General features: G+C 38.8%; 1 protein-coding gene across 1 annotated transcript in view; it reads right to left on the minus strand.

Moving 5' to 3' along the window:
• Window positions 1-26842, minus strand: part of CFAP44 (cilia and flagella associated protein 44) — a 113693-nt gene that overhangs the window by 84905 nt on the left and 1946 nt on the right. Inside the window, exons 2-13 of the mRNA XM_010852770.1 lie at window positions 23721-23822; window positions 20112-20267; window positions 19505-19664; window positions 14559-14721; window positions 12195-12297; window positions 10267-10483; window positions 8478-8592; window positions 5292-5456; window positions 2822-2977; window positions 2064-2111; window positions 1362-1461; window positions 614-708 (exon numbers count right to left, since the gene is read on the minus strand). Coding sequence (XP_010851072.1) covers window positions 614-708; window positions 1362-1461; window positions 2064-2111; window positions 2822-2977; window positions 5292-5456; window positions 8478-8592; window positions 10267-10483; window positions 12195-12297; window positions 14559-14721; window positions 19505-19664; window positions 20112-20267; window positions 23721-23817 — 1575 coding nt within the window. The 5' untranslated portion in view covers window positions 23818-23822. The remainder of the gene's footprint in view (window positions 1-613; window positions 709-1361; window positions 1462-2063; window positions 2112-2821; window positions 2978-5291; window positions 5457-8477; window positions 8593-10266; window positions 10484-12194; window positions 12298-14558; window positions 14722-19504; window positions 19665-20111; window positions 20268-23720; window positions 23823-26842) is intronic.

Consider the following 26842-nt stretch of genomic DNA (forward strand, 5'->3'; position numbering starts at 1 on the left):
CTGGTGTCACCTGTCTGAATTCCCAAAGCGGAGTAAGCAAAAAAATGATTGCTTTTTTTATGCCACTACATTTGGAGTGGTTTACTACACAGCCACAGACAACTAGAACAAAGCTCTAATTTTTTCCCATTATTTAACATATCACATAAATTTACTTATTTTGTTCATTGTTTGTCCTTCCCACCATCTCCCATGGGGGTGTAACATTCTCCTATCGGGGTAAAGGTTCATGCTGGCAAGTATTTTTGTCTTTTTGTTTACTGCTATATTCCCAGAATCTAGAAATAGGCCCAACACATTGTAGACATTCTAGAAGTACATAGAATGAACCAGAGTTAAACAGAAGATAGATACACAAAGTTCTATCAGGTAATTACTTTTTAACACAAAACTATTTCTAAACTTTAAGTGGCATAAGAATAGACTTTTCATTAAAAACACAATAACAAAGTCATGATATGATTTCTATCATATTCTGAATGGACAAACTAAGTTCGAATTTTTATTCTGCTCTAAAATCCAGATTCAGAAAATATCTGTATTTCTAAGAAATAGCACTGATATATCATATTTACAAATAGATTTTTAGTAAAATTCATTATAATAAGCTTACCAGCCGTGGTACCCAAGCAAGGGCAGTACCTCCTTGCTTGAATTTCATCTGAAGCAAAGGAGTTTTGCCAGCAAAGTCATAGAATCTAATAGAGCCTATAGAAAGACAGTTTTAAAGAAACAAGTTATATATGTAGTATATATATATATATGTAACAGCTCTAATTACCATGGTTCATTTATATCTAAGCACTATAACAAGAAATGTCATAGAAAAATCAACTGACGTAGTCTTTCTTTACATTAGTTAAAATTTTACGTGTATACCCTCAATCAGGTAATTTATAAACATGAATACATGCTATGCCATTTTATAAAAGGGACTTGAACATCTATGGATTTTGGTATCAGTGGAGTCCTGGAACCAACCCCACCACCACCACAGATAATGAGACAACTGTACTGAAGAAAACAACTGCTGATTGACTAGTGAGTCAGTTTCCCCTTTCACAGTCCCCATAGATTTACTGTAAGTCAAGAAGAAAGGAAGGACATGGAAAGAGAAGGAAAAGCACTACTGTGGAGAACACCAAGATGAATGGTATTTTCATGAGTAATTTATTGATATATCTTTTATGTCTCACAATAACCAAGGCTGCTATATTCTGGGCCCTTCCCCTCTGCAAAAACTAACCTCATTAGTATCAGGAGGCTTCCCTTTTGGAAAAATTCTCAAATGCCTTAATCAAACACATTTTAAAATGTACTGAAAATAAAACACAAAAGGCCAGATATGAGTTCTTACTTACAGTCCAAGCCAGTAGTGGCCATGAGATAAGTGACAGGAGAGACAGCCAGAGCTTCAATGGCTCCAGAATGGAAGGAGAACAGGCATTCTGGATCTTGGGTCTGACAACAGAGAGATTCTATTAGAGTCCAAAGTCAGGTTAACATAGAATTAAAGCCAAGTTTAAAGAAATGCAAATAGAACTCTGTATCATGTATGACTTCATCTGAATAGAAATAAGAAAAGGCATTATAAGACAGCAAGAACACTGAAGTTCAGAATTAGGAGAAAGAGAATACTGGCTTTACACTTGATAGCTGTGTGATTTGGTACAAGTAACTTCAAATGCCGGTTTCTATTTCTTCATCAGTAAAATGAGATGATGGAAACTGCCTCCCTACAAAACTGAGCAGTTGAGAGGATTGTTTGAGATAATATACGTTAAAATGTCAAATGTTTATGAAAACTATAAAGCACCATAAAACGTTAGCCATTGTCATTGCCACTTTTCCTGTAAATTTTTTAATGAGATAGAATCTTTTTCATATTTTTTATGTAAAATCATAACGAGAGAAAGACAGACACAATATAAATTCTTTGGATATGTTGAGCAAGTTTTTGATGGGAACAACAAATATGGAGAAAGATAAGGTATCTTTTAAAGAAGAATAACGAGTATTTTACTATAAGAGTTTGAAACAAATGATAAAAACAGGCAACTTACAATGTTTGAAAAGCTAAGGTCAAGCTTCCATATGGCTCCATTGGAATCCTAAAAAATTAAATACTCAATAATATATTGTTCACCATTTTGAAATTTAACAAATTAAAGGACTTTCTTTTTATGATTTAAAGGACCAACAATACCAATACTTACATATATTTTAAAGTGTGATCGAAATTTAATAATAGCAACCACATAATAAAGCAATCTCATAAACCTTGTAGTCAGTTTAACATAGTAAAAATGCTAATTGGTTTTCTGTGTATAAAATATAGGTCAATTAAATATTAGGCTTCCCTGATAGCTCAGTTGGTAAAGAATCCACCTGCAGTGCAGGAAAACCCAGTTCGATTCCTGGCTTGGGAAGATCCACTGGAGAAGGGATAGGCTACCCACTCCAGTATTGTTGGGTTTCGCTTATGGGTCAGCTGGTAAAGAATCCACCTGCAATGCGGAAGACCTGAGTTTAACACCTTGGTTGGGAAGATCCCCTGGAGAAGGGAAAGGCTATCCCCTCCAGTATTCTGGCCTGGAGGATTCCATGGACTGTATAGCCCATGGGTTGCAAAGAGTTGGACACAACTGAGTGACTTTCACTTCACTTCACTTCTAAATATCAGAATTCAGGGAACTCTTCATTATACTAGCAATAGCAGTCTTGATAGTTCTGTGGATTTACAGTGACAGTAAACTATAATACTATGTTAATTTTATGTCCAGATAACTTTAAAGAGCAAAGAGAAAACGGTGTATCTTACCTGAGCCAACCAAAAGTTATTTCCAACTTCATTCATTTTTATCATAGAGAAGAGTTTGACATTTTTATCTACTTGAAGTTCATTAATGGGCTCAATCTCTAGTAATCCAGTCTCATCTATAACATCAGCAGTGTCTATAGTCTCAAAATCCCATATCTTAAAAAATAAGAAAATACCTTAATGAATTAGCAGTTTCTGAATATGTATTTTCTAAGTCAGAATGGATATATATTTTCTATGCCAGGAAAGACCCCTATTTTTTCAAGTCATTTCTTATTTCATGAAAATTAATGATGAGTAGATATAATTAAAAACACCAGACAAAACCTAACCTCTGAGATTTTACTCTGAGAAATAATGAATTATCATAATTTCCTCTTATTTATGGAGATTAGAGAGAAAAAGTCCATTCTGAATAAGAATTCTAGTTTGCCCAAAGTAAACTTTATTTCAAAGTTTCTATTAGGTCTTTCTGCATATAAAGTGGCTGTAAGGAATAAATGGTTCAGTCATTCACTGAAACATTATGACAAGCCTTGTATTATATTAGACCCATGGGACCCTAGAAAGGAGACATAGATCTTTTTGCTGATGATTCAAGAACAATCTTCATTAAGCAGGGGGGAAAAAAAAAAGATGTAGGTAATGTCTTCATGAGATAATGTTTCTCTTCCTTACCATGGATTTAGACTATATTATTCAGGTAACAACTGTTGTTCTTAGGATAGACGACCAAGAGAACACTGGGGAAGAAGGAGGGAGCAGTTTTTAATGTGGTAGAGAGACTCGGAGGGACTTCCTCTGGGAAATGCCAAAGCCCAGGCTGGATGGTTCTGCAGACACATCCTGCTACATCATCCTAGACTCAGCAACTCAGACTTGGGAAGGACTGGTGTTGTTCCATTGAGTACCCTCGTGGAGGAGAGTCCCAGATCCTAGGGTCAGACTAACTCCTGGGAGTTGGAGTGGGTTTTTCCTAAAGGGAGAGAGGTAGAGATTTACAATATAAAAGACTGAAGAGATGAGAGTGGGCTTTGCAAAGGGGAAGCAAGCTTAGAAATTAGTGATAGCCATGAAGGAATCCTCTGTGAAGTATCCAACTTCTCTCGAAGTTTTCCTCCACTTGGTATCTTGATGTATTTGGGGGTGACATATGCTTTGGAAGGATAGTGAATGTATTGTGTAACATAATAAAGGACATAAAAGATTATCAGAGAAATGAGCATAACATAACAAAATTAAACTTAACAGGGTTCAAAGAGGCAACGGTAAGAGGACAAACTGTGGAAGACATGGCTGTAATATATTGTCTGAGCCATAAGTAAGCTCAGTAAGTGTCAGAGTAACCAGATAGTTGGAAAAAAAAAATGGTCTTACTCCTGATAATACCACTTCCTAAAGAATGTCCCGAGAATACTACCTTAAGAATATTTTCTTATGAAAGGCCCAAGAAGAAACACATACTGAGGGGACCGCAAAGAAGCCTGCAGGTTGGCCAGCAACAGCAGGGTAACTACACCTGGGGATGGGAGAAGAGGTGTGACAACAGCCAGAAAGACCGAAATGCAGGAGCAGTGTCCCAGATCAGTCCTGTGGGCAGGACGGTGTCCATGGGTGAGGACAAGCACGTTCATTAGTATAGGGGGTGGCGGAAGGGGAGCATCCATTGGCAAACCCCATCAGCTCACCTGTGTATTCCTAATTGGTAAAGTCAGTATAAATAAATAAATAAATGTTTGGCCTTGTTTTCCCTAGAAAGTGACCCATTTATAATAGGCATTTTGGAAGGACATTGGAGTCTGCTGTTAACATTGTGCTAATTCATTTTCCGAAGCGACTATTTCAACAACAGAATCAAAATAACAAAAGGTCCCCTCAGAAAATTTCAGTGGCAAGATATTAATGAATGTTGACTAGAATTTACATAGACAGTTGGATCATAAAGAAGGCTGAGCGCCAAAGAATTGATGCTTTCGAACTGTGGTGCTGGAGAAGACTCTTGAGAGTCCCTTGGATTGCAAGGAGATCAAACCAGTCAGTCCTAAAGAAAATCAACCCTGAATCTTCACTGGAAGGACTGATGCTGAAGCTATAATACTTTGGCTACCTGACACGAAGAGCCAACTCATTGGAAAACACCCTGATACTGGAAAAAGATCGAAGGCCAAAGGAGAAGAGGGTGGCGAGGATGAGATGGTTAGACAGCATCACCTTCTCGATGGACATGAGTTTGAGCAAACTCCAGGCAATAGTGGAGGACAGAGGAGCCTGGCATGCTACAGTCCAAGAGGGTGACAAAGAGTCAGACATGAATTAGCAACTATAAATCTACCACAAGAGAAGCATTACTTAAAATGAGTTGGCCCTTCTTCAAGTGACCTTTGTGAGAAATAAAAATTTGATAAAACCCATAGGGTCATCTACAAGACTTTGATGCAGGTGCCACTGTTCAAGTTTAGAGAAAACTTACCCTAACACATCCATCTGACCCAATGGTGATGACTTCGCCCTCGTCCAGCATTATCTGGTTAATGGGACCCTGGTGACAAGGCTTGCCTGCAGCTCGACTCAACTCCACTTTGATGTGGCCTCCTTCCCAAAGCAGCATGTTGCCCCATTCTGACCCTGAGAGCACCTGGCAGGTGTGAGGAAAGGAAAGAATGTACTTGAGACAGAAAAACATATATATTTGCCTCAAATAGCTAATGAGAAATGTTTAAAGATTTTTCCTGGTTATGAAAATAAATTTTTCTATTTTTAAAACACGAAAACACAGCAATGAAAATTCACTACCCCAGAAACAACCACTTATCACAATTTGTAGTTTTACATAATGATGTCGGGCAGTATGTTGGTGGTTAAATTTTCTGCAGATTTCACATCTGCAGATTTCTTTGTATATCTCTTAAGGACACACCCCAGGAGTGGAACTGCTGGGTCAAAATTTAGAGATATGTTTAAAGTTCTTGATAGATGAGAGTGATAATAATCAACTGTTATATAAGATGTTTGATAAATTGTGAGGCCATTACTGCAAATTATAGCAGAACAATATCCAATTTCAAACAAGGACAATGATCTGGAACCACCTCACATTAATGCATTTAATCCAGCACATCCCAAAATATGTAGCACCAAACACCAACTCTTAAGATAACTGAACTACTATTACATAGTAAGTAATACTAATTGAATATTGACTCCATGCCAAGCACTGCTTGAGCACTTAACACATGTTATTCTTTAATCCTAAAAACCATATGAACTAGGTACATTTATCGAGGATACCATGTGCAGTTGTACAGGTTGGGCACAGTTTTTCTCATTGGCACAAAGAAACCACAGGGCCAGTGGAAGTCCTATTGTTATCCCCCATCTTACAAACTAAAAAAAAATAAAAAATAAAAACGGAAGCATATTAATTACCTTGCCCCAAATTACCCAGGAGTCACGGTTCTAAACCAGGCGCTCAACTAACGCTGCCTCAGTAGACATATGCTAGGATAAACAAAGTCAAACAAGTTTCTTTTCTCTAGAACCACTTGGAAGCTTTAATACAGAAGTGTTCACTGGGAATCACTTTAATAAAGTTTTAGGAACAAAGGAATTTGACCAGGAAAGTCTTATTATCAGAGAGCTTCTGTGTAAAAGAATACTGCATGAAATGTCCTTTGGGGAACTCTAATTCTTTCCTGCCTGCTCGAGGACTTGGCAGCCCCATGGCCCTCTCACTGAGAGTCACTTACGACCTTACTCAGTCTTTTTTTATTTCTCCAGCCTGCCTATTATCTATTCTATCTGTCGAGCCTCAGCCCACTTGTTTTTCTTTAGACTTGCTTTTTTTCTGTCCAGTAACTAAAGCCACCCAAAGTCACTGAAGTCTATCAACTCACTCCTTTCTGAAATGTCACTCATGTCTAGCTTTCCTTTTCCATTTGTCCTGAGGAGAGTCCAGACTCTCATCATCTCTTCTTGGATAAAAGCAGTATCTTCCTCTGAGCTCATCTCCATGACTCCATTTTCCTAACTTGCTTGGCATTTTGTGGTCAAGCTTATAAATAACTTTTTCCACTTGTATCTCTGCTCTTCCATTGCTTAATAGTTCTGCCTGACCAAGTCCTTGTACCTTAGGAGCCCACCATACTTTTCAATCTAACTTCCCACTCCTTCCCAAGATGAGTGCTCCAAATTAATCAGGTAAATATGTAATAGTGAAGTCATTCAGTCGTGTCCTACTCTTCTTGACCCCATGGACTGTAGCCCACCAAGCTCCTCAGTCCATGGGACTTTCCAGGCATGAATACTGGAGTGGGTTGCCATTTCCTTCTCCAATATTTACTCTTAACTTTAACTAATTTCCTTTTGTGGCTCTCATTTAAAATGACTTCTTTTCTCCCCTACATCTACACAAACTCTACTGAGCCTTTTCAAGATATATCTCAAACCAAGTTTTTAATGATCTTTATCTTAGCCTAATTCTTAGCAGAATTTGAAGCTAGAATGATTTATCATCATCTTATAGGTTTAGATATATAACTAATGATTTAGCCAGCATCCAAGGCTTTTTATTTCCTCCCATACATCATTATTTCAAGTTGATAATTTTCCACTAGGCAATGACTAGACCATTTGGTTTCTCAGAGTAGTATTTGTATATTGGCGCTTTCTTATACTTGAGATGATCACAAATACTATATAACCCACGTCTCTTATGTCTCCTGCATTAGCAGGTGGATTCTTTACCACTAGAACCATCTGGGAAGCCCACAACTCAACCCACTAGAAAGCCAAATACAATATTAATGGAAAATTTATCCTACAGGCAACATGTCTATAAGTTTTATAAGAAGAAACAACTAAAATAATAGATTAAAATTGCAACGTTGCACTGATATTTTTAAAATGGATAACCAACAACAGCCTACTTTGTTGGAATTCTGTATAGCACATGGAATTCTGCTCAATGTTACATGGCAGCCTAGATAGAAGGGTAGTTTGGGGGAGAGTGGATACATGTATATGTATGGCTGAGTTCCTTCACTGTTCACCTGAAACTATCACAACATGTTAATCGACTAACTAAAACAAAATTAAAAGCTTTTTTTTAAAAAAATTGCAGTGTTGCAGATATCACTATAAAGTGTCTCAATCTTCCTGAGAAATAGTTAGTGAGTGAGTGATAGTCACTCAGTCATGTCCGACACCCTGCAATAATCTGGTAATAAAAACAAAAGCTGTAAGACCCAGTAAACCTTTGACCCAGTAAATCTTTTAACCTTTGACCCAGTAAATCCTCTTGAAGCATCATGGCAAAGAAGACAGGCGGGAGAGAAACACTATAGACATTGCAACTCCATGACATAATTAAAATTAAAAGTGACAAGTATGTCACTACATTAATATATGAAAATGCCGGCATACTTTCTATGTACATATAATATTTGTAAAGACAAAATGATATGTACATGTGGACTAGTTTCACAGAATTAAAACTGATAATCTGAAAAGGCAAAATTAAATGCTCATTATATTTACAATTATAGTATCTGTTATTGACAATATTGGCAATGCTTTTTAGACTGTATAGCATGCTTTCATGCATGTACATCACTTCATTTCATTAATTTCATTATTGTAGAATAACAGCTGTACTCACCTTCCCATCTGGGAGCTCCATGTAACCTTCTATATCAGTAGTGGCTGTTTTGCCAAATCGACCCAGTGAACCCTGAAGTTTGAGGCCAGTGAATGTTAGAGCCATTTCCCAGAACCTGCGAACAATGAGAGATTAAATGTACTTAAAAGAAATCTTACTTTAACTTTAATGTCAACCATTTACATATTTAAAAGCCACATATTAGTTCATTTATCTATTCATTCAGTTCATTTGTTTTAAGCATCAACCACCTGTCAGGCAAAGCTCTAGGCAACATGAATTTGGCATCAAGCAAAATAGTCCAGAAAGAAAAAATTTCCTGCCTTTGTCAATCTTACATTTCAGAGTTGTGTTGTCCTATGCAATAGCCATACGTTTGACTATTTTTATTTAGATTTAAAGTAGTTAATATTAAATAAAATTTAAAAATTAGTGTTTTATTCAGACCAACCAGTTTCAAGAATTCAGTAGCTACATGTGGCCAGTGTCTCTAGACTGACCAGCACAGGACACTCCCACCCTGGAAGAAAGTTCTACTACATAGTACCGCTTTAGAAGATGTAAATATTTTCCAAAAATTCTAATTTACTTGCTGTGTAACTTTGAGTAATTTTCTTGATCACATTGTATCTTCATTCTCTTATGTGTAAAATGAGAATATTATTTGCACCAACCTTATGAAATTGTTGGAAAAAAACTCTTAGAAGAGTGTCCAGTATACAAAATCAATAAATATTAAGTTACTAATATCTTCTTGTTTATAACCTAAACAGGTGAATAGTCAGAATGAAGAAAGTTATGTTGAAAAAAGAATCTGACCTACCAACTGGATGTAAAATAGATAATGGACAGTATTAACAAGTTAACAATATGAAGCCAAGAGCCTCAACAATCAACATCCTTCTCAGAGGCTGTGGCAGGTCCTTGACCATATATTTCCATTTCCTCTGCATTTCTTTTTATACCACATCACACATGAAATCCTTTAAAGTCTCTCTGTCTCCAAAGATACAGTACACAGAAAATATACACTTTAGTAAGCAATAGGAAAGTTAAAATTTTTCAACCTATAGTTAGCAGAGAGCTAGCTGAGACTTCTCAAGATTCAAAAACCTGTTCAATTATTCTATATTTTAAAAAGACCAGTTTTAAGTTGGAATAAAAAGAATTTAGGATAGATTATTTCTCATAAAGAGACACTGGAAGCAAGTTATGGGCAGCTTGAGAGTAGTGCCAGAAGGTTGTTAAATAAAAGGCAAAAAATCATTCCATCCTGAACAAAGAACAGTGTGTGATACAGTGAAAATACCCAGATATCAGAGACCAGGAATAGGCTCTGCTACCATTTAGTATTAAGAGTCAGGTGTCAAGAATATAACTCTCTGTTATAACTCTCATTTCACAAGTGAAGACCGAGTTCAGAGACGTCAAAATGACTTGTCCATCATACAGAATCACTTCAACACACTGAACAGTGGATCTGAAAGCACAGTATGAACTTGGACACAGCACACCAATGTTAGTAAGACATTACACAAACTCTCTCAGGAAGAGAAGCCTATAAGAAGGCAGCAGGCTAAATTCAAAGCCCTTCTTTTATCTATGCTGTTTTCAGTAATAAAATCTCCATAACCAACTAGAAGAGTTGCAGTATAGTTAGTTTTCAACATAACACATTTAAAAAGTATCCTAATTTTAACATCAGCAAAAGTTGTCTCCAGCTGATCAAACCTCTTAGAAAAGATCCTAACGATAAACAACCAGCATCTGTATCATGTGCGCAACCTACTTGATGTGGCCTGATCCCGAGGTAGTGAGCTGCTCGTCATCTTCAGGATTGAAAGTAACCTTAAAAACTTCCTGGGAGAAAGCTTTTGTCCTCAGTAGAGGCTTCTCTTCTTTCCAGTTCCAGATGGTCAGGGTGTGATCAGGGCTGCCACCGACAGAAGCCAGCAGGGTACCATCGAAGTTAAAGTCCACGTACGCATAGGCCAGATCAGTTCCATCTGAAAGGATGAGGAGATGAATGGGAGTCTAATAACAGAGATAACATTTCATTTTCAAAACTGTATTATTTCCAAAATAAAAAGGCAAGAGAGAACACCCGTAGTGACGTGCATTGGTGGAAGAATGTCAAGAATCCCATAAAGAAACAATTTCAAAACCATTCATCACCTCTGGCTGGAGAATGTATCACATGATATGGAGGGAAAGGGTAAGCGTGAAGAAGTCTTAATCACATTTTGCCTGAGAAAGATGCATTGAGAATATATTCTATTTTATGAAGCAGGGAAGACATGTTAGAGAGCATGTCTAACAAAAACATGTTAGACAGCAGAGAGAAGTCAATTTAAAATCTGCCACTGAATTTTTCACAAAATAAAAATGATGACTCTCGGTTTCTGGTTATGCATGTGAGGAGCTAAGAAGTTACCATTCCATCCTAACAACAAGTAAAAAGCTGAAAAGATGAAAAAATCAACAGTTCTTCTTGAATCTGTAAGAGAGGGAAGAAACGGGGGCAAAGCCCTGCCCCTGAGAACGGAGAAACCGACAGGAAAATATAAGAGATACTCAAGTCACCACAGCAGAGACTTCCAAGCAGAAACAGCCAAAACAGCTTGAGGAACCACTGCCTGGCAATAAAACCTGAACTCTGATTGCAGGAAGCTCATTGTGGACAAGTCTGGGAATTAAAAACTCCAGGGGAACCAGTCACAAGGTGGCCCCAACAATGTTGTGAGATTTATCTCCAGGAGCTTGACTAGATTCCTAAACTAAAAATCTCCAGAGGCTTCCAACAGAGGGAGGGAGAAAGGAGCCATTTTGAAATACCCCAGAGTCCTCTGGTCTTAATAAGGTCTGCCCTCAGGGGAAACTCATTAACTAATTAACCAGAGCCTGAACAGCTGGGGTTTATCAGCAGCCTAACTGCCCTGCAGAAGGAAATATCCAACCCAGCCCACTCTAGCCATCCTCTCCCACCTAAGCTGGGAGAAAATGCTGAGAAATGTTTGTGAAGTTCAGAGTTCAGAGGCATAGGCTCACCAAAAAAAAGACCTAATCATAGGACTAAAGAATTCTTTCCTTCCCCCGCAACCTACCATCAGGTTACCAAACGCCTGTTTACTACAGTTCTTTTTACCCAACACATCGTGTCTCGCTATTCAGAAAAAATGTCAAGGCATATACCAAAAAGCAAAAAAAAAAAAGACAACTTGAAGAGATAAAGCATTCATCACAAGCAGACATGGCATAGATCCTGGAATTATCAGACTGGGAATTTAAAACAACTATAATTAATATGCTAAGAGCTCTAATGGATAAAGTAGCCAACATTAAGAGCAGAAGAGCAATGTCAGCAAAGAGATGAAAATCCTAAGAACCAAAAAGGGGATCATCCTTAATAACCCGAGTGGGCCTCATCGCATCAGCTGAAAGCACGTAGAAGCAGAACTGGGGTTTCCCCAAGGAAGAACTTCTGCCTGAAGACATAGAATCAATTTCTGCCCAAGAATTTCCACGCTGTGAGTGTGCCCTACAAACTTCAGATCTGCCAGCCCCCAATTATATAAGCCAATTCCTTCAAATAAATCTCTCTTCTCTCGCAGACCGGTTCTGTTTCTCTGGCAGACCCTGACTGCTACAGTAATGTGAGGTCATCTTGAGAATTCTGTTCACCTTAAACATGAGATATTTAAAGATTCTAAGACTCACCTTGAAGAATTCTATAGGGCCTCATTGAAGGATATTCATAAATGATTATCTTTGGGAAAACTCCTTTTTCTGCTACTGTGAAATAAGTTTTATTGGGGTGAACCTATAAAAAACAAAAGGTCACTCAAGTATTAAAAGGGAGATTTTCATATAAATTGTTACAAGTATTCAGAACCTGTTACTTTATAATTGGTTTATTAGGATCCACTCCAACAGAAAACTCAAAGCTGGACATCTACTAAATACTTGACAGTGGATATAATTTAAACTGAGAACTAGAAGGGTACGCACTTAAGTTTTACTTTCATTAATAGAGTCGTGTTTAACTCTACAATTTTTTAAATTGCCATCTGAAGAGCTAGAACGGTGGGTCTCAATCTTTAGCAGGCATCAGTATCACAAGAAGGGCTTATTAAAGCGCAGACTGCAAGCTTTAGCACTGGAGTGTCTGAGTCAGTAAATTGCGGCTGAGATCTGAGATTGTGTATTTACACTTCTATCAGTTGCCCAGGTGATGCTGGTGCTGCTGAATCTAGGGGCTGCTCTTTGAAAACAACTAAGTCAGACTGTTTACCTTGCATATAAATCAACCTAGCTTCTTGAATAGAAAATTCATGTCTCAGAGTAAGCTGTGTCACAATTTTTTAAATTTCACCTAACCAGCAATACATATCTCAGTATTTCAAATGATAGCCATATACATTGGATGGAATCGTATGTTCATTCCTGTTATTTCTGTTCATTGACACAAATAGTTTATCCAGGGAATATTTACTGTATTTCCTTTGCATCTGACTTAGAGATATTGTATCTTTCACACTTTCAGTAATTTTACATCCATTTCTTCACAGCAGGCTCTGCACTTGTTCTGTCTGGTCTGCTCACAACCAGTAGGAAGCGCAAGGGAAAGATTAGATGTTCAGATCACGATCCCTCTAGAAACCCTCTTGAGCATCTCATAGGGAACTGCTGCTTGTATGAGCCCCACATCCTGTCCATTTCTCCTCCTTTCTCTTTCCCTGTGAGGTCTCTCACAGATTAGTCTCAACAGATGCCCTTCTCCTGATACCAGTGACGCTGAGAGGACCACTCAGGCTGCCTATTACTGGTGAGAACAGATCTGGGATGCCTATTTTAAGGAGCACAGAGTAGAGAAACAACCAAGAGAAAAGCCATTGCTATTCAGAGGTCAGGTAAGATAGTTAGAAAGGTATTTTTTTGATGTGGCCACTAATAGGGTCATTGGCCACCTTAGTGAGGTGACAGGAAGAAGACAGCAGAAGTTCAGCTTTGAGGGAAAGATCAAAAATCAGGGGGGTGGGGCTTCTCTGGCGGCTCAGTGGTAAAGAATCTGCCTGCCCACGCAGAAGAAACGAATTCAACCCCTGATCCGGGAAGATCCCACATGCCACAGAGCAACTAAACCCACGTGTCACACACAACTCTTGAGCCTGTGCTCTAGAGCCAGGGAGCCACAACTACTGAAGCCCAGGTGCCCTAGAGCCTGTGCTCTGCAGCAAGAGAAGCCACCACAATGAGAAGCCCACTCAACACACTAGAGAGTCGCCCCTGCTCTCTGCAACTACAGAAAAGCCCGTGCAGCAATGAAGACTCGGCATATCCAAAAATTCATTTTTAAAATTATATATTTTAAAAAGTCAGTAGGTAAAGAGAATGCATGGTTAAAAGGGTTTGTTTGTTTTTTTTTTTTAATCAGGGCTTGAGGCTTTCAGGATCTTAATTCCCCAATGAGGGTAACCAGTGGACCCCCAGTGAAGTCCCAGAGAGGGGCCTTTTAAAATGAGAACAAGTTGATTTAATAGTATGCTTTCATGCTGAAGATGCCCAAGGAGGTAGAGGGTGAAGATACAAGAGAGAAAATGACTAATGGAGACAGACACCTGGGAGGAAGGAAAAGACAGACTTGAAATCACACATCTTTTTGTCGACTACTTGAAATTACTGAATAGACAATTATACTTCATCTCCTAATGTTCAACTCTATACTTGCATTTTATCTGGCATTTAGCTCTAATTATTACATGAATTACCACTCATGTTATTCATCTTGGTATTTTTGCAGAATTGCAAAATAGCATTTAGTGTAAAAAACCTGCATGACTCTAGGAAAGTCACTCAACCTCTATTAACCGCATTTCCTTATCTGTAAAATGAGATGATGATATTATTAATATCAATATAAATAGCGTAATATTGCCTGGAGCTAATGTCAGTGAACATAGTGGTTGTAATCACGAATTGAAAATGCCTTAGAATAAAGATTGCTGTGCACCTCATGCAATCCCATAATACTCCAAATGAACACACAATTGGATTTTTTTTCCTAAATTACCAAAGGCGTACCCCAATGACACCAATTCCTATTCCACTGCTACTTCGCAAGTAGGTCTGTTCTTTGGTTTTCAAATTCAGAAAAATCAACTGGTTCCCAGCTATGTACATCACGGTATTGCTTTCCAGAAGTTGTAGGTTGGCCCGCTTTCTGCAGTCATAACCAAAGGAATGTCTGTGGGTAAGTTGCTAAGGAAAAGAAGTGAAACAAAGTAACCATGGGGGGGGGTGGGTAAGCAAGAAAATAAATATATTTTTTAAACCCATACCCTTAGTAGCTAAATTTTATGCGAAACAGTTTTTTAATGTATTACTAATGTAACCTTATTTTTTAATTAAGTGAAAATTCTCATACTCTAAGTTAATTTAATTTTCCTAGGAAAACCCTGAAAGAGCATTAATTTTATTTAATTTTGTTTTCAATAAAAAATAAAGTTGAACTTTCAATTTGAGTACTATAGGTTTCCCTCATAGCTCAGTCAGTAAAGAATCTGCCTGCAATGCAGGAGTCCCAGGTTCAATTCCTGGATCAGGAAGATCCCCTGGAGAAGGAAATGGCAACCCACTCCAGTACTCTTGCCTAGAGAATCCTATGGACAGAGGAGCCTGGCAGGCTACAGTCCACGGTGTCACAACAGTCGGACACGACTTAGTGACTAAACCACCACCAAGGACAAAGGTGCTCCCTAAATAATTTCATTTTCCTCTCTCCTGCTAACATTTCCTTTCTGTATCACTAACCAGTATACACAGGTATATAGATGAATGTGTGTGCATTTATGCTACAGAGTATAACTTCATTAATTCAAAATAGGTTTAAAAAATTGAGCTGTAAACTATTTTCAAATGTACATTGTTATTATACTCAAGCTCAAATTAATATAATCCAAAATATGACTATAATAATTAAATGAAGTCAATCTATTAAAAAATTATCATTTGCAAAGAAATATATTACATAGTGTAACTTAAATAGATAGATTCTTATTTTCCAAGAATTCATTGCTGACCACAAAAGTTGAAGGTTCACAGGACAAGTATCTATTTTTTGAGCCCATGGTTTTCTTTGTAATCTGATTTTAGACGATTCCTCATATTTTTTAGTAAATACTTTCAAAAAAATTATACAGAGATTTTAACAAGAGGATCTGTAGGATGTTAAAAAATGATCAAATTTTAACTAGTGCGATTTGAATTATGAAGTATAAATTATAACTAACAACAAGTAACTAGAGCTATCTCATTGCCTAATAGTTAAATTGAAAAAGAGAGAGAAAACATTTCAGGGGCATTTGTACAATAAAAAGGAATTTTATAAATTTAAAGACACAAATGCCTAAAATGGAATCTTATGTAGAAATGCAAATGAATATGCGATCTAAGATCTAGATGAAACTATTCTTGCCTTATGGAGAATACCTGGGGCTGCCTCACAAATAAAGACTAGAATCTAACAGAGCCTGGTTTTTATTATTGTTCAGTCACTCAGTCGTGTCCAACTCTTTTTGACCCCACGGACTGCAGCATGCCAGGCTTGCCAGTCCTTCACCATCTCCCAGAGTTTGCCCAAACTGATGTCCATTGAGTCAGTGATGCCATCCAATCATCTCATCCTCTGGCATCCTCTTCTCCTGCCTTCAATCTTTCCCAGCATCAGGGTCTTTTCCAATGAGTCACTTCTTCACATAAGGTGGCCCAAGTATTGGAGCTTCAACTTCAGCATCAGTCCTTCTAATGAATATTCAGGACTGATTTCCTTCAGGATTGACTAGTTTCATCTTCTTGCAGCCCAAGGAACTCTCAAGAGCCTTCTCCAGCACCACAGTTCAAAAGCATCAATTCTTCAGTGCTCAGCTTTCTTTACAGTCCAACTCTCACATCCATACATGACTACTGGAAAAACCATAGCTCTGACTATATGGACTTTTGTTGGAAAAGCGACGTTTCTGCTTTTTAATACGCTATCTAGGTTTGTCATAGGTTTTCTTCCATGGAGTGTCTTTTAATTTCACAACTGCAGTCACCTTCTGTGGTGATTTTGGAGCCCAAGAAAATAAAGTCTGTCACTGTATCCAGTTTTTCCCCATCTATTTGCCATGAAGTGATGGGACTGGATGCCATGATTTAGCTTTCTGAATGTTGAGCTTTAAGCTAGCTTTTTCACTCTTCTCTTTTCACCCTCATGAAAAGAGTTCCTCTTCCTTAGTTCCTCTTCTCTTTTTGCCATTAGAATGGTATCATCTGTATATCTGTGATTGTTGACATTTCTCCCAGCAATCTTGATTCCAGCTTGTGCTTCATCCAGCCCAGCATTTCACGTGATGTACTCTGCACATAGGCTTCCCTTGTGGCTCAGCTGGTAAAGAATCCACCTGCAGTATGGGAGACCTGGGTTCGATCCCTGGGTTGGGAAGATCCCCTAGAGTAGGGAAAGGCTACCCATTCCAGTATTCTGACCTGGAGAATTCCATGGACTGTATAGACACTCAGACATGGCTGAGTGACTTTCACTTTCACTCTGCATATAGGGCTTTCCAGGTGGTGCTAGTGGTAAAGAACCCGCCTGCCAATGCAGGAGACACAAGAGATACTGGTTCTATCCCTCGGTCAGGCAGACCCCCTGGAGGAGGACACAGTAATCCACTCCAGTATTCTTGCCTGGAGAATCCAATGGACAGAGGAGCCTGGCGGGCTACAGTCCATAGAGTCACAAAGAGTCAGACATGACTGAAGCAACTTAGCACGCTTGCACTTACTCTGCATATAAGTTAAATAAGCAGGGTGACAATATACAGCCTTGACAGAGCCTGGTATGGGGCAGGAAGTTCTGCCTACCCTCCTTTTCCCTCTCCTTAATCACTGCTCTCACCTTTCCTTCTTCCTCTCTTTTCCCTTTTCCCAGATACCAGTGTAACACTCTAGAGGGCTAGAGGTACATCTGTAATTATAAAGGGAGAAATGAGGTACAATCACCTCACTAATTTGGATGTTAGTAGAGAATCAGAGACATGCTCATTAATCTAATATTATCATCTCTGATTTCAAGGGGGAAACTTTGCCTTGCAGCTGCATGGATTGAGAGCCCTTTCAAATGCAGAATGGGTAAGACTGTATCTTCCCAGACACTCTTTCTAAATCAATCACAACCTGCTTGAGGGCAGAGACTGCTTCTCATTTATGTTTCCTGGAATGCCCCCCAGAGTCTTGAACCTATTAGGCTAAATGAATAAATGAATGAATGCATAACTAGAATCTGAACTCCCCCTTTTAAACCCAGAAGACAAGACAGTCCATAAGCAGAGCTCTGAAAATGTAAAAATGTGTTCTGATACATCTCCAACTCCCTTGTGTTTTACTTCATCCTTTCTTCCGGCATCTTTTAACTTCTTACCAAAGGCTTAGGGACTTCACTGTCTGTCCATAGCCACCTAGGACCTCCACTTTAAAATGGTGTTTAAACACTATCTTAAGTTCTGTTTAGTGTCTTTTACAAATTATGCTGTGGTTTAGGTGATATTTTATATAGCACACATTTATTGATTGATTTAGAAGACACAAATGTTAAATCTGATATATACAAAGAATTTTAAAAGTACCTGGGGAACACATGACAGCTGAGTTCTTGGAGCTTCTCACAAGGAAACAGAGATTATTTGTTCAATCTCCAGAGAGTAGGACATAGTCTAACGCAGGACATCCTTAAAGGCAGATTTTGATTCAAGATCTGGAAGAGCTCTCTAATAATGGAAGCTATTCAAAAATGGGATCAGCTGCTTTGTGACTACCCTGGTTTTGAAAGTGATCAAGACAAGCCCAAAGCTTATACATTCACTCATCCAGCATGAGTAGAAAGGATTCATGCACTGAGTCAAATGTCAAGATCTCTCTGGCTCCCTGATTTATAAACTCGGCGTCTCTCTCTAAAACAGAGATCCTTGTATTCTGAAGCAGCAAGTCCCTAGTGTTGACATCCAGGAGAAGGCAGCACAATGAAAATCACCTGAGAAGTTTTTCAGAGGACATATGCCCAAAGCCTCGTCCTCACGGAAATAACGCCAGTAGGTCCAGGAAGCTTTCTGAGCAAGCGCATGTCAGTAGAAGCTTCTGGATGACTAATAAACCACCTCATTTGAAAAAATAGGCTAGAAAGCCAACAGCATAACTTTCATTGATAACTTGTCCAAGGGCTACAATTTTTTTTTAAAAAGGCCCTCGAGAGAAAACTCCAGGTTTACAAGTTTCAGGGTGAATTAGTTTTAGTTATACCTAGGATTAGAGAAACAGAGTTAGAAGCTAAAATAACAATCTGTTCGATTTTTAAATAAAAAGCAATACTGAGTCAGGAAGAACACTGCCCTACCTCTGTAAGCACCCCTTTTATAAAGGGCCTAAACCTCAGTGTTCAGGCCATGTGGTCATAAACACTGCTCTTTGGAAGGTAAGCATACTAAACTGCTAAACAAAGGCCTTAATGGAAACTGTCTTCAAACCAGTGCCTTACAAACCTACATCATAAAGTGATAGCAAACCCCAAATCTCCTTGTTAATTATCCTACTTTTACATTTCTCTATAGACTCTTATTCTCCTATTAAAACCTGTACTTTTGTTCCCTGCTTCCTCCTCAGGGTTATCTTCTCTATAACTTATCTGATAAATAATGTGAAAGTACTAAGGCCCGACAATGGCCATGTTAGTATTTTAAGAAGGGAGATCAATGATTTTCACTTGACAGGCACTGAAAAAGGGGGCAAAGCTGGTAGTGATAAATGGGAATAAAAGTCCTCCTGGTTTCCTTCACATCAGATCTCCTGAAATGACAGCCAGAAAAGCATTATTTCTTTTTATGGTTATTTGGCTTCTAACAAAAGCTTAGTCTAAACTAAGACCATGGCTATAGTTTGCCAAGCCCTGACCTAAAAAGCTGAAATCCAAAATTATACAAGATTGGAGTGGATACACAAGTGTAAGAAGATCCAGCGGTATGTTTGAATCTGGAGTCACAAAAGGCATTGAGACAAGCTCCATGTAATCGTAGAAGAAGCTTTCTGATATTTTCTTCTTAACTTCCTCCTCTGCCTCCTCTGCATCTGGGGCAGGAGTTTCCATATACCGAGATTCTAAAAAGTGAAAAATATTTTAACTAAGAAGAGTGTCTGATCAATCCTAATATCATATTTCATGAAGACAAGAAAAATGTATCTAGCCCATAATACTCTAGCAGTAACTACTACTTCTGGCCTGAACACAGGATGCACCACAAGGGAGCACCTGGCTACAGTAGTCTCAAAAGACAGCACATGATCAGTTCCAAGGAAGAGTTATTCTCACTGATGTAGGGTTGATCCCTCCTTATACCATCCCACTGCCCAGAAAAATCCAGTATGAGTGTGTGATTCTCAGAAATGAAATGTACAGCTCCAGAGCTGCTAAACCACCCTATCAGAACATGTTTTATATTCTTCCTTTTATCACTCCCCACATACCTTGCAAACATTTCTTTTATGGATTTACAACTGTTAAGTTAAAACAGGGACAATCACTGATAGAAAACTAATAATAATTACCTCCAAGGCTTTCTGCATAATCATCTTGAAATGAACTTGAACTTCCTTCCAAACGTTCCATATATGATTCATCATCCTCTATATATGATTCTTCCCCTTCAGTAAATGCTTCACCTGTGGTATTGTCAATAGACTTGTGATCCTCTTTCATAGAAGCTATTAAAAATAAATTGTTTTAATAATTTCTAAATTTGAATTAAACATTTTCTTATTTTCAAAGAAGCTAATATGTCCAATTCGTTTGTACTCTAAATTGAATGAATTTTAAACTCTAAAATTCTTACAAAAATCATTTTATTTGGTCACTCTTGTAGCTTTACAAAAATTGTTTCAAGCTTTTCCTGTGAGTTAATCTCCATTTTCACTTCATTACCAGTCTATTTCCTATCAAAACAGACTTATAAGAAAGTAAAAGGTAAAGAAAAAAAGATTGGCTGGTATGCTGCTGTCATTTTTTCAATTTAATTTGATTTGACCAACCTATTATTTATATGGGATCTTTTAAGGGCTTCCGTAGTGGCTCAGCTGGTAAAGAATCTGCCTGTAATGTGGGAGACCTGGGTTCAATCCCTGGGTTGGGAAGATCCCCTGAAGAAGGGAACAGCTACCCAGTCCAGTCCATGGGATTGCAAAGAGTCAGACGTGACTGAGCAACTTTCACTTTACTTTTATGTCAAAGATCAATAAAGCTGACTGAGTGACTAAGCACAGACAAGAATAAACTTCTCTGGGTGTGACTATTTATCTCTGAATGATATCCCAGGAATAAGTCAGATTATTCTCTTTAGAACAAGCTAGAAGAAAAAGAGAATTGGAATGGGAGTAAAACAGACCTACTAACAGGTCTAAGTTAACATTCAGACCAAGTCCAAACATGAGTGTTGTTCAAATATACCATGTCGAGCAGGTGAATGGGCCAGGTAAAGTTTCAGAATAACAAGGCAGAAATGGTAAGTGTGCTAGACATAAGTGGAACCGCCTAGCAGATCTAGCTGTGAAAGTGAAAGTGTTAGTCCTCAGTCGTGTCTGACTCTTTGCGACCCCATGGACTGTAGCTCGCCAGGCTCCTCTGTGTATGAGATTCTCCAGGCAAGAATACTGAAGTGGGTAGCCATTCCCTTCTCCAGGGGGTCTTCCCAACCTAGGGATCAAACCCTCAAGCAGATTCTTTACTGTCTGAGCCAAGATCTAGCTGAGATGAAGGTAAAAGATGAGAAACAAGGCCCAAGACTAATATGAATGGGGTGAGAAAGCTGGGCCAAGCCAATCAACAAGACAACAGGATAGGGTTCTATAGGATTCATGCATTTGGATGGAAAGAAAATAATCTTGGACACCTAAATGTGGCCCCATTTCTTGAATTGCCCCAAGAGGGACCCTTGGCTAACTATTCTCCAATAATACCATTGAACAGCTATCTTAGCTCTTCCATGTGACTATCACAATCAATTATTATTTCCCTGTCTCTAGATTACAATATTAAAAGCTTGACACCCAAGCTGCCATGAAATGAATTAAGGCTGCCAGCTAGGAAAATGGAAGTGGGAGTGAATACAGGTGAAGGGGAGTGAATCATTTTTCTAAAAATGAATATTCTGAGCCTAGTTGAAGGGCTGTGACACTGATAGCAAAAGTGCAGCTTGGAAAGAAAATACTAACAGGCAGTGCTGGACAAAGGGTCATTATCATTAAATCCATCCATCCAGGAAAATGCTGCAAAGGACTGGAAGCTATCAAGTAGACAATCCTCTGTGCAGGAAGCAGAGAAAAGTGTAAACAAAAGAGATGCAAACTGAAGTTTTTTGAGGAGAGTGATATTTGGGCAGGATAATTCTAGTGGAGGTATGGACAGGATGACTTGAGTAGAGATCCTTGTTATAAAAGTCCAAGTAAGAGAAGATCAGAGATCAGATCAGTCGCTCAGTCGTGTCCGACTCTTTGCGACCCCATGAATCGCAGCACGCCAGGCCTCCCTGTCCATCACCAACTCCCAGAGTTCACTCAGACTCACGTCCATCGAGTCAATGATGCCATCCAGCCATCTCATCCTCTGTAGTCACCTCCTCCTGCCCCCAAACCCTCCCAGCATCAGAGTCTTTTCCAATGAGTCAACTCTTCGCATGAGGTGGCCAAAGTACTGGAGTTTCAGCTTTAGCATCATTCCTTCCAAAGAAATCCCAGGGCTGATCTCCTTCAGAATGGACTGGTTGGATCTCCTTGCAGTCCAAGGGACTCTCCAGAGTCTTCTCCAACACCACAGTTCAAAAGCATCAATTCTTCGGTGCTCAGCCTTCTTCACAGTCCAACTCTCACATCCATACATGACCAAAGGAAAAACCATAGCCTTGACTAGACGAACCTTTGTTGGCAAAGTAATGTCTCTACCAGACCACCTGATCTGCCTCTTGAGAAATTTGTATGCAGGTCAGGAAGCAACTGTTAGAACTGGACATGGAACAACAGACTGCTTCCAAATAGGAAAAGGAGTTCGTCAAGGCTGTATATTGTCACCCTGTTTATTTAACTTATATGCAGAGTACATCATGAGAAACACTCGACTGGAAGAAGCACAAGCTGGAATCAAGATTGCTGGGAGAAATATCAATAACCTCAGATATGCAGATGACACCACCCTTATGGCAGAAAGTGAAGAGGAACTAAAAAGCCTCTTGATAAGAGTGAAAGAGGAGAGTGAAAAAGTTGGCTTAAAGCTCAACATTCAGAAAACGAAGATCATGGCATCCAGTCCCACCACTTCATGGGAAATAGATGGGGAAACAGTGTCAGACTTTATTTTTCTGGGCTCCAAAATCACTGCAGATGGTGACTGCAGCCATGAAATTAAAAGAGAAGATAAACACCTAAAATAAAACATAATACGGAGAAATCATGGGTTGGCCAGATAATGCCTCAGATAAACTGAAAGAATTTAATGTACAATTTATAAGTAAATTGATTTCCCCAGGACCTGATCTCCTCTAGGTGAATAGTAAAAATTGTATTTCTGAAGCTAGATTTAGGACTAGAAACTAAAAAAAGTCAAGATTCCACTAAGCTACCTCACACCATAATGCCCAGTCAGAAAGAACTGGCAGTCTTTTAAAAATCCTATTACAAAGTCTTCACTTTCCCTTATATCTACATGTGATATTCTTCCATGTATGGTATCCAATTTAATTCTCAGACAGCTCACAATGGTCATTTTGTGGGTAGGAAAATTGAGGCGCAGAAAGCTGAAATAATTTATCTAAGATCAAGCATCTCTAAATAGTAGACCCAGGACTCAAAACTGAAGTCCAATTCTCTTTCCACGACACTGTATCAGAGGGGCCCATTAAAGACCTTGTAGACCCGACAGGAAGGAGCCAGACCAGATGCGAAAATGGGTCACTATCAGTATAGAGATGATAGTAGCTTCTCTGTTCTTTAGGAGCTAGAGATAAAATGATTAAAACACAGAATCTGCCCCCTAAAGAACTTAAGAGTTTAGTAAGGGAATTCAACAAGTAAACTTTTCTGTCATATAAACTTAGACGTATACTCTTTAAAAATTATTTTACCTAAACTTAATAATAAAGACCCTAAGTTTATACTAAAATCTTTACTTACTTCTTGATGGAGATCTAGAGGAATGAGACTGCCTTCTGTCACTGTTTGACCTATCTGATTTCCCCTCATCAGTATCCTGATCATCTGGTTCCTTCATTTTCCCTGTAAGCATAAAATTGAGACAGAGAAAGGGAGAGAGCTATAAAACAGAAATCAGAATTTTTTTCCTCTCAACAAATTCCACAAGCACCAAACACCATATGTGGTGACAATCGTATATTTACACAGTATCAGAAATGACTTTACCAGCGGGAGGCCACAACTACCATCAGAGACCTCTGCGACGTGGCGAAAGAGAGTCAGATACTCCCTTCCTCCAGGCAAACTTGTCACCAGACAAGCTGTGGTTTTCCAGAGGCCCACAGCGAGACGCCACCCAAGCCCATCATCATTCCCTAAATGCTCCACCATTAAAATTAACCCTCTGCCATCCTGCCTCGGGTTCATCCCCTCTGCTTCCTCTTCCCATCATCAAACTCCCCTGGTGTTGCTAATCAATTTCAATACTTAAATATTTGTTGAGGACATATTCTCTGTATCAAGTCTTATGTTAGGCAATAAATTACAGTACTGAACTACAAAGATACAACCCTTAACTTAGTGGAGCTTGTTTAGAAAGACAAGTATTAAACAAGCAATGAAAATGTAATGAGTTTTACAAAAATTAGGGTGCTGTGGGCACATATAGCAAGAAGATGAAACCATGTCTGGAGTTAGCAAAGGGGCATTTGAGATGGGACATTAGAAGAGGTTGGCCAGGCATGAAGTGGGAAGTGAGGGAGCTTCAGAGAGATGCTTCCGTCTATGAAGGGCTGAAAGCAGGCTACTGGCTAGATCAGGAGAGTAAAATGGACATTGAAGAGGAGGCAGGCAGCAGGTTATATAATTGTCTCTAAGTTTTGCTACGGAGTTTAGAACTTATTTCTATGGAAATTGAATGCCACTGAAGGTCTTTAAGGAGGGGAATGACATGAGACATTTTCTCTGTCCTCTCTCTCTATTGCAGCTCTTGTAGATGAGAACACCTACTATATCTTTCTTCTAAGTCTTCCTTTTCCTGCACTAAACATTGCCTGTTTCCTCAGCATCCTTCTATGGCATGGCTGGCAGGCGGAGTAGAAGTCCTATCTGGATCAGATTTGTGGTTAGATTCAGGTTTCAATCCCAGTTTTGCCACATAACTAGCTAATAAAACTTTACATCAATTCCTCAGCTGTAAAATGGGAATGTAGAGAAAACTTCTTATAAGGCTACTATGAAAATTAACTGAACTACTGCATTATTATACCATTCTGATCTCCAAAGGAAGACTATACCCCCAAAGCAGCTATGATCTATACTACATGATCAGTGCATGAGAGGGTAGGATGACTACCACCTACCTTCATCTTCTGAACATAGACTTTAATCCATCTGTTTTCTTGCACTGACATAATAATGACGCCCCCTCTTGATTTTTTTGTTCATTTTAATTCTTTTAGAATGAAGGAATTGGGAAGTTGTAACCTGGTGAGGCTTTGATGACAGAGAGACTTGTTTGGCCAAGAAAAAAAGGTTAGCTTGGCCAAAGGCCAAGCTCCTAACATCCCTTAACCTGTTAGTCCTTTTATGTGTAAAATAGAGATGATAAGCTTGTCTGGCAGAATCACTGTAAATATCAAATGAGATCTTTTATACCCACAGTTCTCAACTCTGGCTGCACTTTACAATCACTTGGGAAATGTTTCACAACATACCATTCTTACGGTCTCACTCCCTCTATAATTATTTTGGGCAGACAGAGAATAGAAACCAGGGGTAAAGATCAGTGGTTTAGAGCAAACTCCTTGTTAGGTACTGGAAAATGGGAATTTTACTATGATTACTATACATTCTCTTTAATACAGCGAGGGCTCAATAAATATGACTATACAATCTTGACAGTTGAAAGAGTTTTAATCTGGTCCAACCTCTCACCCAAGTCACACATCTACAGCTCAAGCCCAGCACCGCTAGAAAAGTAGTCTCAGCTCTTCCTGTTACTAGTTGTGGGGTGTTGAGTCAGTATTTAACCTCTCTGTGCCCTCTCATCTATAAAGTGCAATATCTACTTCACAAGGTTGTTCTGAGAGCTCAGTGAGTTAATACAGTAAAGTTTTCAAAGAAGAGTACCTGATAATCACTATATAAAATAGGGATGAATGTATCACTTTCTGAATAAAGGAACAAATGAAAGAACACACCAAGAGACACCAGCTTCAATTTAAACATATCAAGAGAGTGAACACATTCTGTTAATGAGTACTATTTCTTAGTAAGCTCATTTTATATTATACAAAATCTCCCTTTCTGCAGCTTGGATCTATTTGGCCCTTATTCTTCTGGGAACATATAGGACAAGTTTTTCTGTTTACTATAGCCATTCAAATAATTGTAGCTGGTATACTTTCCTCCCCAGATCCTCTTTTCCCAGCTAAAGCATCTCAATTCTTTCAACTATTCCTCACTAACATGTTTTCAACTTTTTTCAACATCTGGACAGATCAAGAAATTAATTCCCAGTGCATCATATACCCCTCCCAATTTTATATGTACTTTGAAGGATCTGGACGCTTTCCAGAAGATATGAACCATCACTTTACTGGTTAGGGACATTGTGTTTTTTCAAGGTAGCCTAATATTACGTTATCTGCAAGGGTGCCATGAGCAGGCTCATTATATACCGAGTTTTCATAATCCATTTGTGGCCAACTAGAATCACTAAACCTTATTTGTGTGTTCCTAATTTTGGGGGGCTCCAAAATCACTACAGATGGTGACTGCAGCCATAAAATTAAAAGACGCTTACTCCTTGGAAGGAAAGTTATGACCAACCTAGATAGCATATTCAAAAGCAGAGACATTACTTTGCCAACAAAGGTGCGTCTAGTCAAGGCTATGGTTTTTCCAGTGGTCATGTATGGATGTGAGAGTTGGACTGTGAAGAAAGCTGAGCACCGAAGAATTGATGCTTTTGAACTGTGGTGTTGGAGAAGAGTCTTGAGAGTCCCTTGGACTGCAAGGAGATCCAACCAGTCCATTCTAAAGGAGATCAGTCCTGGGTGTTCATTGGAAGGACTGATGCTAAAGCTGAAACTCCAATA

This window comes from Bison bison, unplaced genomic scaffold, assembly GCF_000754665.1.
Source record: "Bison bison bison isolate TAMUID 2011002044 unplaced genomic scaffold, Bison_UMD1.0 scf7180017864314, whole genome shotgun sequence".
NCBI classification, from domain to species: domain Eukaryota; kingdom Metazoa; phylum Chordata; class Mammalia; order Artiodactyla; family Bovidae; genus Bison; species Bison bison.